Source organism: Scyliorhinus canicula, chromosome 1 (assembly GCF_902713615.1).
Source record: "Scyliorhinus canicula chromosome 1, sScyCan1.1, whole genome shotgun sequence".
In the NCBI taxonomy this organism is placed as follows: Eukaryota; Metazoa; Chordata; class Chondrichthyes; order Carcharhiniformes; family Scyliorhinidae; genus Scyliorhinus; species Scyliorhinus canicula.
Genome location: NC_052146.1, coordinates 68,903,496 through 68,916,322, shown reverse-complemented (window position 1 = coordinate 68,916,322; position 12,827 = coordinate 68,903,496). Strand labels below are relative to the sequence as shown.

The following is a 12,827-nucleotide window of genomic DNA, read 5'->3' as shown; positions in this document are numbered from 1 at the left end:
TTTTCGTTGGAAAGACGGAGGTTGAGGGGGGACCTGATTGAGGTCTACAAAATTATGAGAGGTATGGACAGGGTGGATAGCAACAAGCTTTTTCCAAGAGTGCGGGTGCCAATTACAAGGGGTCACGATTTCAAGGTGAGAGGGGGAAAGTTTAAGGGAGATGTACGTGGAAAGTTTTTTTTTTACGCAGAGGGTGGTGGTGCCTGGAACGCTTTGCCAGCGGAGGTGGTAGAGGCGGGCACGATAGCATCATTTAAGATGCATCTAGACAGATATATGAACGGGCACGTAACAGAGGGAAGTAGATCCTTGGAAAATAGGCGACAGGTTTAGATAAAGGATCTGGATCGGCATAGGCTGGGAGGGCCTAAGGGCCTGTTCCTGTGCTGTAATTTTCTTTGTTCTTTGTTTGACGCACAGACAGTGACCCAGCAGGGAATTGAACCTGGTACTCTGCCGCCCGCAAAGACACGGACTTCAGACAGCTGTTCCAAGCCACCTGATATTGCAAGTTGACCAGTTTCTGGAAAGTTTCAATCTGAGTTACAATTCAGACGTGTCACGACATCCTTCTATGAAATTTCACACCTATTGATGTTAAGAACCTCAAAAGATTTACTGAAACTGCACCGAAACTCACATTTGCACGACAAAATGGCGGAGACAGCAAATCCACTAGCTAACTACATGGAAAGTTGATCTTTGATTTAGACTTATAGTCATGTGTACTGAGGTACTCTGGAAAAATATTGTTCTGTGTGCAGTCCGGGGAGATCATTCCATACATGCAAAACATAGGACATACGATAAATACACAATGTAAATATAAAGACACAAGGTGAAGCATACGCCATTATCACCTGGCAAAGCGTTCCAGGCACCCACCACCCTCTCCATAAAAAACGTTCCACGCACATCTCCCTTAAACTTTCCCCCTCTCACCTTGAAATCGTGACCCCTTGTAATTGGCACCCCCACTCTTGGAAAAAGCTTGTTGCTCTCCACCCTGTCCATACCTCTCAATTTTGTAGATCTCAATCAGGTCCCCCCTCAACCTCCATATGCTTCACAGTCATGTGTGTATAGGGAGTATAGTAGGAGGCTAAATATGCAGCCTTGCAGGGCCCCAGTATTGAGGACTATCATGGAGGTGTTGTTGTTAACCTTACTAATTGTGGTCTACGGGTCAGGAAGTTGAGGATTCAGTTGCAGAGGGAGGAGCCAAGCCTCTAGGTTTTGGAGATTTGATACAAGCTTTTCTGGGATTATGGTGTTGAAGGCGGAGCTGTAGTCAATAAATGGGAGTCTGACATAACAGTCCTTGTTGTTGAGATGCTCCAGGGATGAGTGTAGGGAGATGGCACCTGTTATGGCGGTATGTAAATTGCAGTGGATCAAGACAGTCTGAAGTATGCAATTGATGTGTCCCATGACCAACCTCTCAAAGCACTTCATAATGATAAATGTCAGGGCCACTGCACGGTAGTCATTGAGGCACGTTGCCTGGTTGCTCTTTGGCACCTGTATGATGGTGGTCCTCTTGAAGCAGGTGGGAACTTCTGAACGGAATTGGGAGAGGTTGAAGATGTCCGTGAACGCACCCACCAGTTGGTCTGCGCAGGATCTGTGTGCTCCATCAGGACCTGTTGCTTTCCGTTGGTTCTCTTTCAAGAAGGCGGTTACGACTTTGGAGGCTGTGACGGTAGATATGGGTGTGTCCGAGGGTATTGGGGCAGTTGACAACGGCTTGTTGGTTTCCTGCTCAAAACAAATATAGAATGCATTGAGTTCATCGGGGAGGGGTGCTTCATTGTCAGAGATTCTATTTGGCTTTGCTTGTAGCCTGTTATATTGTTTAAGACTTGCCACAACCGATGAGAGTCCGTGTCATTACTCTGTGACTCTAGCTTAATCTGGTATTGTCTCTTGGCATACCTGATGGTTTTGCGGAGATTGTACATAGATTTTGTGTATAGGTCAAGGTCACCTGAAATGAAAATCGCTTATTGTCACAAGTAGGCTTCAAATGAAGTTACCGTGAAAAGCCCCTAGTCGCTACATTCCGGCACCTGTTCGGGGAGGCTGTTACGGGAATTGAACCGTGCTGCTGGCCTGCCTTGATCTGCTTTCACTGCAGCGATTTAGCCCTGTGCTAAACAGCCTCTGTCTTGAACGCCTCAGATCTCGCGTTCAGTAGAGTGACCCTCTCAGTTAAACAATGGTTTCCGGTTGGGGAACGCACAAACTATCTTCTTTGGCGCGCAATCTTCCATGCGCTTACTGATGAAATTTGTGACGGTGGTGGCATACTACTTTAGGTTGGCTGCTCGTTTCTCGAATATGGACCATCCACTGACTCCAAGCAGTCGCGTAGGATCTCTGGCGTTGCCTCGGACCAGCATTGCACAAACTTCTTAACCTGATTCTCCTGCATAAGTTTCTGCTTATATGCCGGGAGAAGGAGCACCGACTTATGGTCTGATTTTCCAAGGTGCGGTGGGGGATGGATCAGTGGGTGCACTTGATGTTTGTGTAGCAGTGGTCAAGGATGTTGTGGCCCCATGTGGGACAGATTTGTTTGTGGAATTTTGGCAGTACACTTGAGGTTGGCCTTGTTGAAGTCTCTGGCCACGATGAAAAAGGCCTTCATGCATTCGGTTTCGTTGTTATTTATAGCGGTATACAATTCATCAAGTGCCTTCTTCACTTCCACCTGGGGAGGGATGTCGACCGCCATGATGATGGCAGATGAACGCCTGTGGAAGGTAGTACGGGTGGCACTGCAGTCAGGCATTCCAGGTCTGGGGAGCAGTAGATCGGCATGGTCGCCACCTTTGAGCACAAGGAAGAGTTGATGAGGAGGCAAACCACTCCATCCGGTGATTTGCCCGATGACACTGTGCAGTCCATTCGGTATTTTGAGAAGTTGTCAGGCTGTATCGCATAGTCCGGTGAGGCAGGAGTGAGCCATGTCTCTGTGCAGCAGAGCACACAGCAGTCTCTTACTTGCCTCTGAGAGGCAAGTCTAGCGTTAAGCTCGGCCAGCTTGTTTTCGATCACATGGATGTTTGCCAGGTGTATGCTGGTGATAGGAGACTTGAAACGCATTGTTCTAGTCTCACCTACAGACCGGCACGCTTCCCTCGCTTCTTAGGTCGGCGGCTGGTTCTGGATGGCCCTGGGATCCGATGGGAGAAGTCTAGCCTTGTGGAAGGTAAGGGATTGCATCTGGCAGGGTCCCGGGCGCTGGTTTTGATTTCGGGGTCGCCGGGGGGGGGGGGGGGGGGGGGGGAAGAGTGGAGAGATTCATGATCCGGGGTTCCTCGAGAAAGAGTCCAACTTCTGGTGTGTTAGGGTCCTTGCGTGTCTATCTCATCAAGATGGATAATGGATTTTGAGGGGTTAAGGGCGAGAACTACAAAATCTAATTCTTCGGCGATCATTCGACAACGAACATGATTGTCCACCCAAGAAATTCCATGTTACTGGTCATGGGTTCTGCAAATTCTTGTGTGGCCGATGAGCCCGATTCTGGAGCCGCATCTCTGACCACACACTTGGCAGATGCTACCAAGAGGTGGGATAGGTCCTTGGCCTCTAAATCGCTGAGATTTTACAAAGCCCTGAACACAATGACTAACCCAGATAATGTTGGGAAAGTTGAAATCACCCTATTGTTATTTTTACACACTTCTGCAAATTGCATACATATTTGCTCCTCAATTTCCAGCTGACTACTTGGCGGGTCCATAATAAACACCTAACAATGTGGCTATCCCTTTTTTATTCCTGAACTCTACCCACAAATCTTTATTTAACACCACCCCCAAGATATCATCTCTCCTTACTGCAGTAATTTTCTCCTTAACTAATAGTGCTATGCCTCCCCCTCCCCTGTCCCTCCTGAAGATTCTGTATCCCAGGATGTTAAGCTGTCAATCCTGCCCCTCCCTCACCTACATCTTAGTGATGGCTACTATATCATAATCCGCGTGCCAACCCTTGCCCTTAACTGTAATTTTAACGTGCCATTTTATCTGTAATACCCTGGGCATTAAAGTAGAGGCCATTCAGCATTGTCTTACGCTCCTGAAACTGACTACGCTGAGTTATAAGGAGAGGCTGGATAGGCTTGGACTTTTTCCCCTGGAGTGTAGGAGGCTTAACGGCGATCTTATAGATGTATAATGAGCAGAGATAAGGTAGATAGTCAACATCTTTTCCCAAAGGTAGAAGAGTCTAGAACTAGAGGTTTAAGGTGAGAGGGGAGAGATACAAACGAGATCAGAGGGGACATTTTTTCACAGAGGGTGGTGAGCATCTGGAACGAGCTGCCAGAGGCAGTGGTGGAGGCGGGTACAATTTCTTCCTTTAAAAAACAGTTAGACAGTTACATGGGCAGGGTGGATATAGAGGGATATGCGTCAAAAGCAGGCAAGTGGGACGTGCTTAGTGATAGAAACTGGGTGGCATGGACAAGCTGGGCTGAAGCGCCTGTTTCCATCTATGACTCTTATGTAATCCCTCTGACTTAATTGCTTTTCTGTGCTATGCTGTGTCTCTATTCTGCTAACAGTCTGCACCCCCTCCACCTGTTGAGTTAGTTTAAACTCATCCCAACAGCACTAGCAAACCCACTAGCAAGGATGTTAGTCCCACTCTGGTTCAGATGTAGACAGTCCCACTTGTACAACTCCCACCTTCCCCAGAAACAGTCCCAGAGGTCCAGGAATCTAAAACCCTCCCTCCTGCACCAACTCTTTTTTTTTTTATTATAAATTTAGAGTACCCAATTATTTTTTCCAATTAAGGGGCAATTTAACATGGCCAATCCACCTATCCTGCACATCTTTTGGGTTGTGGGGGTGAAACCCACGCAGACACGGGGAGAATGTGCAAACTCCTCATGGACAGTGACCCAGGGCCGGGATTCGAACCCGGGTCCTCAGCGCCATAGGCAGCAATGCTAACCACTGTGCCACCGTGCTGCCCCTGCACCAACTCTTAAGCCACAGGTTCATGTGCGCTATTCTCCTATTTCTATACTCGCTAGCACGTGGCACTGGGAGTAATTCGGAGATTACAACCCGAGAGGTCCTGCTTTTTAGTCTACTGCCTAGCTCCCTGAATTCCTGATGCAAGACCTCATCTCTCTTTCTACCAATGCCATTGGTGCCAATATGTTCCACGACCTCTGTATTTTCACCCTCCCCCTTCAGGATGCCCTGCAGCCGTTCAGTGACATCCCGGATCCTGACACCAGGGAGACAACACACCATCCTAGAGTCACATTGACATCCACAGTAGCACCTATCTGTTCCCCTAACAATTGAACCCCCTACCACTATAGCCCTGCCATTCTTCCCCCTCCCCCATTGTGCAGCAGATCCACCCATGGTGCTATTAAGTTAGCTGCAACACTTTTCCTCTGTACAGTCATCCCCACCAACAGCATCCAAAATGGTTATCTGTAGAAAACAAGATTAATCATATGCCAAGAAAAATTGCAGCGTGCTATCTCAGCTCTGCTTGAATATTCACACATCCCTCATTACCATATAGTTGATTCATGAAATCAGTATAATAATAATCTTTATTAGTGTCACAAGTAGGCTTACATTAACACTTCAAAGAAGTTACTGTGAAAATCCCCTGGACTCCACACTCCGGTGCCTGTTCGGGTACACTGAGGGAGAATTCAGAATGTCCAAATTACCTAACAGTACATCTTTCAGGACTTGAGGGAGGAAACCGGAGCACCCGGAGGAAACCCACGTAGACACGAGGTGATCATGCAGACTCCGTACAGACAGTGACCCAAACCGGGAATCGAACCTGGGACTCTGCCACTGTGAAGCAGTGCTAACCACTGCTACCGTGCCGCCCACCCAGTATTTGTTGATTCAAAGTAAGTAATAGGTTCCAATTACCAACGTGAGGGAAACCACTCTCACTCAATCCAATCATTGCCTCACAATTGCCTGCCATCTCCTCATTCAACGAGCATGGGTTGAAAATCTGACCATGTTTTAAGGATGGTGGTCTTACCACAAGCATATGTCTGAACTTTTCTCATCTCCTCCTTCAAGTGCTGGAGTCTTTCTTGTAATTCTTCCATTTCAACAGCATTGCAGCGGTTCATCCGACCATCCACGGCTGAGAAAAATTTAGCCTGCAAAAACCAAAAAACACTCACATGTACTTGTCTTTGACCTGGTGTCACCCACAGTCAGTTCTCGAAAGACAATAGCTTGGCTTTTAGCTTTGGGAAACCAATAATAATCTTTATTAGTATCACAAGTAGGCTTACATTAACACGGCAATGAAGTTACTGTGAAAATCCCCTAGTCGCAACACGACAGTGCCTGTTCGGGTACACTGAGGGAGTATTCAGAATGTCCAGTTCACCCAACAAGCACGTCTTTCAAGCTTGTGGGAGGAAACCAGAGCACCCGGAGGAAACCCAAGCAGACCTGCACAGATAGTGACACAAGCCGGGATTCGAACCATGGGCCCTAGCGCTGTGAAGCAACTGTGCTAACCACTGTGCTACTGTGCCGCCCGCACACAAAGGGAGCAGGTAAGTTTGACACTCAACCCTCCAGGCAAACCTGGGTTTTGCAACATCTAGTTCAGAGTCCTTGTTCTTAAAATTTTCTTTCTATTACATTTGTTCATGCAACCGTCCCATTGTATTAGCTGCTGCTCCTGACGAGAGCGCCATCTAACAGTGAATAGCATAAATTGCAAGACTCAAGTGTAGAAAAGGCAGCCAAGTTTTTTCCATTTTTAGCAATTCATCACACTTCTGATGCAACCAACCCCGTTTCTACTGATCTGTGATGTTCACAGTACCTTAATAAAGGATTTCAACCCAGCCTTCTCCAGTTCAGCCTGTTTGCGTTTCCTCACCACCTTCTCACACAGTAATGGATTCTGGTCCAAAGCGTGAAATAAGTCCCGCAGTGCCTTTTCCGTGTAGGTCAGTGCTTCACAATCAAATTCTTCTTTGGTCATGCGCTTACAGAACATCTTGCTCAGTGGGTATTCTTGATCAAATTCCTCTAGAGTTTCCATCTCAGCTCTGGGTTTGGAAAAGAAAGATGAGGTATTTTATTGATCAATTCATTTCATACATGCTCAGAGACATTTTCCCCATCAGGCTCCTAAATTGCATCATGTGGGCATACGATAAAATACTGAATCATATAAAGACATTATGATTCCCACATACTGCAGGAAAACCGTCATACGGATTGAAAGGGAAAAACATTTTTGATTGTTTGCTAATAAAAAGGAAGTCTCAGAGCACTTACAAAATGGGATAGGGGCTTCTATATAATCAGTAAAGGAATAAAGGAACTTTTATTCAAGAAGTAAAGGAATTCCACAAGGTTTCCAAAGGCAGAAAGATATTATTTTGGAAGAAAATTTGAAACTGAGCATGGTAGCTGAAAGATCAGTCTCCAACAGTGGGGTGAAGTGGTAAAGGCCAAGAAGCAACTTCCAAAAGAATTGTACATTTCAACATGTGAACAGAGAAGAGCCTACAAGAAATTAAAAAGTTCCATCAGGTTTGAAGGGTGATTTGCTTCAGGAAGTTTGCAGATGTAAGCAGGTCTTTATGTGGGAAAGGACTTGGGCATCAGATTCTTGATCAGTTGGTATTTGTGACCTGCAGAGGAGGGACAGAGCGATACCGGAAAATTTGATTCAAGGTAAAGACAATATGGAAGGGTGAAGGAATGCAGTAGTGGAGAGCGTGGGCAGTCTGTATGATGTACTCTTTATGTTAATCTAATAGGTTTACAAAGTGACATGGCAATAGACGTTTGTGCCAGACTGCACAATTTGATTTACCACTGCCAAGATTAATGTCATAGATGGAATTCTCCTTGGCTTGGAACTTAGGTGAAGTTTCAGACCAAATTAAGCAAGACTGAACAATGCATGTTTGGGTGCTCACCAGCCTACTGACCATAAATCAAGGCATTAGGATAGTAGCTTTGACTTCCTACGAAAGGAGACAAGGACGTACCCACAACCGCCACGACAGACACTACTGGAAGACCTACTGGACGCAAGATTGCTAGAGAAAGGGAACTGTAGCGACATGTATGACCGACTGGTAGAAAGGGACGACACCGTACTGGACGCAACAAGAAGGAAATGGGAGGACGACTTGGGGATGGAGATAGGGTGGGGACTCTGGAGCGAAGCACTGCATAGGGTCAACTCCACCTCCACGTGCGCAAGGCTCAGCCTGACGCAACTAAAAGTGGTACATAGAGCCCACTTAACGAGAAACCGTATGAGTAGGTTCTTCCCGGAGGTGGAGGACAGATGTGAACGGTGCCAAAGAGGCCCGGCCAACCACGCCCACATGTTCTGGTCTTGCCCCAGACTTGTGGAGTACTGGACAGCCTTCTTCGAGGCTATGTCCAAAGTGGTGGGGGTGAGGGTGGAGCCATGCCCGATAGTGGCGGTCTTCGGGGTTTCAGACCAGCCAGATCTATTCCTGGGGAGGAGGGCGGACGCCCTTGCCTTTGCCTCCCTGATCGCCCGCCGTAGAATCCTGTTTGGCTGGCGGTCAGCAGCACCGCCCAGAGCTGCAGACTGGCTGTCCGACCTCTCGGATTCTCTCCAAATGGAGAAAATCAAATTCGCCATCCGAGGGTCGGATGACGGCTTCCACAGAACGTGGAAGCCATTCATGCAACTGTTCCGGGACCTGTTTGTGGCCAACGTACAAGAGGAAGAATAGTCGGGGGAAGGTAGCCGGGGGGGGGGGGGGGGGGGGGGGGGGTGGTACGGGTTTGTTACGGGGGTTTGATGGCTAGCTAAGGCCCAAAACCAAACTAAATAAATGCCAATAAACATGTTGGGGAATGTAAAATATGTATGCCGGCTAAAGGGGGGAGGCCACAGTTATTACTACGAAGATGCTTACCTGTAAATATATATGTTAATTTTTGCGTGTTCTTTTTTTTTCTCTCTCTCTAACAATTTGTAATTTGTTCAATATAAAACATGAAAACTGAATAAAAACATTTATAAAAAAAAGGATAGTAGCTTTGCAAGATGAAAAATAATGCAGCATTTTACAAAGGCGCATCAAGATTTAGATTTGTCACGTGTACAGAGGTACAGTGAAAAGTATTGTTCTGCGTACAGTCCAGGCAGATCATTCCATACATGAAAACCATAGGACGTGATAAATATACAATGCAAATACATAGACCTAGGGTGAAGCATACGGAGTGTAGTGCTACAACAGTAGAGAAGATACATCGATAGATCAGTCCATCAGAGGGCCATTCAGAAGGCTGGTAACAGTGGGGAAGAAACTGGTTTTGAATCTGTTAGCACGCATTCTCAGACTATTGTATCTTCTGCCTGCTGGAAGAGGTTGGAACAGGGAATAAACTGGGAGGGAGGGGTCTTTGATAATGCTGCCCGCTTTCCCAAGGCAACAGGAGATAGAGTCAATGGATGGGAGGCGGGTTCACGTGATGGACTGGGCTGTGTTCAGGACTCTGTAGTTTCTTACGGTTTTGGGCCAAGCAGTTGCCATATCAAGCTGTGATGCAACCAAATAGGATGCTTTTTATGGTCTATCTGTAAAAATTGGTAGGAGTCAATGTGGACATGCTGAATTTCGTTAGTTTCCTGAGAAAGTATAGGCGTTGTTGTGCTTTCTTAGTCATAGCATTTATGGGCAGCACAAGTGGATAGCACTGTGGCTTCACAGCACCAGGGTCCCAGGTTCAATTCCCCGCTGGGTCACTGTCTGTGCAGAGTCTGCACCTTCTCCCCGTGTCTGCGTGATTTTCCTCCGGGTGCTCCAGTTTCCTCCCACAGTCCAAAGATTGGCCATGTTAAATTGCCCTTAGTGTCCAAAAAAAGTTAGGAGGGGTTATTGGGTCACGGGATAAGGTGGAAGTGAGGGCTTAAGTGGGTCGGTGCAGACTCAATGGGCCAAATGGCCTCTTTCTGCACTGTATGTTCTATGTTCATTGACATACATAAATTCATGAAGTTGCAAGGTTTAATTTCAACAGAGTATGTAAAAAACAAAGATTGGATTTTAAATGCTTATTGAAGCGATAAGTATAAAAGTTTTGAAAGAATAAAAAATAATATTCTCTTGGGATAGATAACCCGGAACTGTCCTATTTATCTTGTAATGTATTTAATGATGTTTCGGTGATTAGCAGATATTTAATATTTGGCAAAGTAGCAGAATTGTAATGTCTCCAACAGAATATAGAGCACTGCAAAACTGATTTGATCCCTGATATAAATTGTAGCACAATGACAATTTTTTGTTTTCAATATAGTTTTTCCAACTATTGGAGATATTCTAGAATCTCAAAAGATCACCTTGATTTGCGCAACAGCCACAAAAATTAAAGTACCTGGTAAACAGTCGCTGACAGGGGTGACCTCTGGAGGCTGACTGTTTGGAGACATTGGAAGAATTGAGCAGAAATGTAAGGTTCAGCTGGCTGAGTGTAAACAGAGGCCAATTAATCCTGCATTTTCTCAGTCCACGTTTTTTGTCTGCAGCATATTCAGCAGAGGGGAGTCGCTGGCGCAGTGGTACTGTCATTAGACCAGTAACCCAGAGTAATAGGTTTGAATCCCACCACAGGAGATGGAGATTCAGTAAAAATTTGAACTTAAAAGCCCAAACAGACCATGAAACCATTGTTGATTGCCATTTTAAAAAATCATCTGGTTCATTAATGTCCTCCAAGGAAGGAAATCTGCCGTCCTTACCCAGTCTGATCTACAAGATGTAGGTTTGTCTCTTAAAGGCCCTTTACAAGCCACAGTTCACGAAAAAGAATAAAAAGAATCGACCACCACCAGACTCATTATCAAGTGAATCATCACTCATCTTGCTACCAATTCAGATTTCCCTTTAACGAGGAAGACAGAGGGGAAAAAGATTAATTGAAAATCCTCCAGTGTAATTTATATCCTGGATAAGGGATCAAATCAGTTTTGCAGCGCTCCATATTCTGTTGGAGACATTACAATGATGCTACGCTGCCAAATATTAAATATCTGATAATCACCGAGATTAAACATATTACAAGATGAATAGCAGTTCCGGGTTATCTATCCCTAGAGAATATTCTTTTGACCAGTTTTCTGGAGCATTTCCTCTAGGTATCGGGAATCCTGCTTTTCTCTCTTCTGCTGAAAACAACCCGCAACCGGTTCCCATCACAGCCGGACCGCTCAATGAAGCGAAGGGGCAGCAGCTTTACCCTGGCCCGGGAGACAACCGATTATCACCTCAGTAGAGAGCAGCGCTGCTTTGGGCTCTCTCTCGGACAGGCCCCGGGCTCGCTCGCTCTCTTTCTCGGACAGGCCTCGAGCTCGCTCTCGCCCCTCGATCAGGCCCCGGGCTCGGTCTTGCGGCTCGCTCTCGCCCCTCGGTCAGGCCCCGGGCTCGCTCTTGCCCCGGGCTCGCTCTCTCAGTCCCTTAAGTTGTATTTCCTTCAAACCACCAAAATCAAATTTCCCTCCTTCCACAATGAACCAATTGAATCCTACCGGAAATCCTACAAACCAACCATACGTCTACAGATGCAACGGCCAATCAGAGTAAGTTTTGTTGTGGTGTCCCTGCTGCAGTTCTCGTGGGCCATACGGCAGCCATCTTGGTAAGGGCAAGGTGGGGCAAAGCAGCTGACTGGCCTTCCTCCCACCTGTTCTCCAATCTGACATGAACCACGGGATAAATACAGGCTGGATGCTGGAAACCTGAAATAAATACTGGACAATTTCAGCAGGTCTTACAGCATCTGTGGCGAGAGAGAAGGGAGCTAATGTTTCGAGTCAGGATGACTCTTTGTCAAAGCTGGAGAGAACTGGAAATGGGGTCAGATTTATATATTGGGGGGGGGGGGGGGGTCAGATTTATATATTGGGGGGGGGTCAGATTTATATATTGGGGGGGGGGTCAGATTTATATATTGGGGGGGGGGGGTCAGATTTATATAATGGGGGGGGGTCAGATTTATATATTGGGGGGGGGTCAGATTTATATATGGGGGGGGGGGTCAGATTTATATATGGGGGGGGTCAGATTTATATATTGGGGGGGGGGGGTCAGATTTATATATTGGGGGGGGGGTCAGATTTATATATTGGGGGGGGTCAGATTTATATATGGGGGGGGTCAGATTTATATATTGGGGGGGGGTCAGATTTATATATTGGGGGGGGTCAGATTTATATATTGGGGGGGGTCAGATTTATATATTGGGGGGGGGGTCAGATTTATATATTGGGGGGGGTCAGATTTATATATGGGGGGGGTCAGATTTATATATTGGGGGGGGTCAGATTTATATATGGGGGGGGTCAGATTTATATATTGGGGGGGGTCAGATTTATATATTGGGGGGGGTCAGATTTATATATTGGGGGGGTCAGATTTATATATGGGGGGGTCAGATTTATATATTGGGGCGGGGGTCAGATTTATATATGGGGGGGTCAGATTTATATATGGGGGGGTCAGATTTATATATGGGGGGGTCAGATTTATATATGGGGGGGGTCAGATTTATATATGGGGGGGGGTCAGATTTATATATGGGGGGGGTCAGATTTATATATGGGGGGGGTCAGATTTGTATATGGGGGGGGTCAGATTTATATATGGGGGGGTCAGATTATATATGGGGGATCAGATTTATATATGGGGGGTCAGATTTATATGGGGGGGTCAGATTTATATGGGGGGGTCAGATTTATATGGGGGGGTCAGATTTATATGGGGGGGTCAGATTTATATGGGGGAGTCA

The 12,827-nt window shown here is 46.3% G+C and overlaps 1 protein-coding gene across 2 annotated transcripts in view; it reads right to left on the bottom strand.

Moving 5' to 3' along the window:
• The window catches only part of LOC119963484 (mitochondrial fission regulator 1-like), a 43,249-nt gene extending 31,549 nt beyond the window's left edge, over positions 1-11,700 (bottom strand). Inside the window, exons 1-3 of one of the 2 annotated variants that reach the window (XM_038792683.1) lie at positions 11,569-11,700; positions 6,856-7,084; positions 6,049-6,172 (exon numbers count right to left, since the gene is read on the bottom strand). In XM_038792683.1, coding sequence (XP_038648611.1) covers positions 6,049-6,172; positions 6,856-7,077 — 346 coding nt within the window. In that variant the 5' untranslated portion in view covers positions 7,078-7,084; positions 11,569-11,700. Of the gene's footprint in view, positions 1-6,048; positions 6,173-6,855; positions 7,085-11,307; positions 11,544-11,568 lie in introns of those variants that run through there. The other variant, XM_038792674.1, reaches the window with a different exon arrangement.
• Between the last annotated feature and the right edge of the window lie 1,127 nt (positions 11,701-12,827).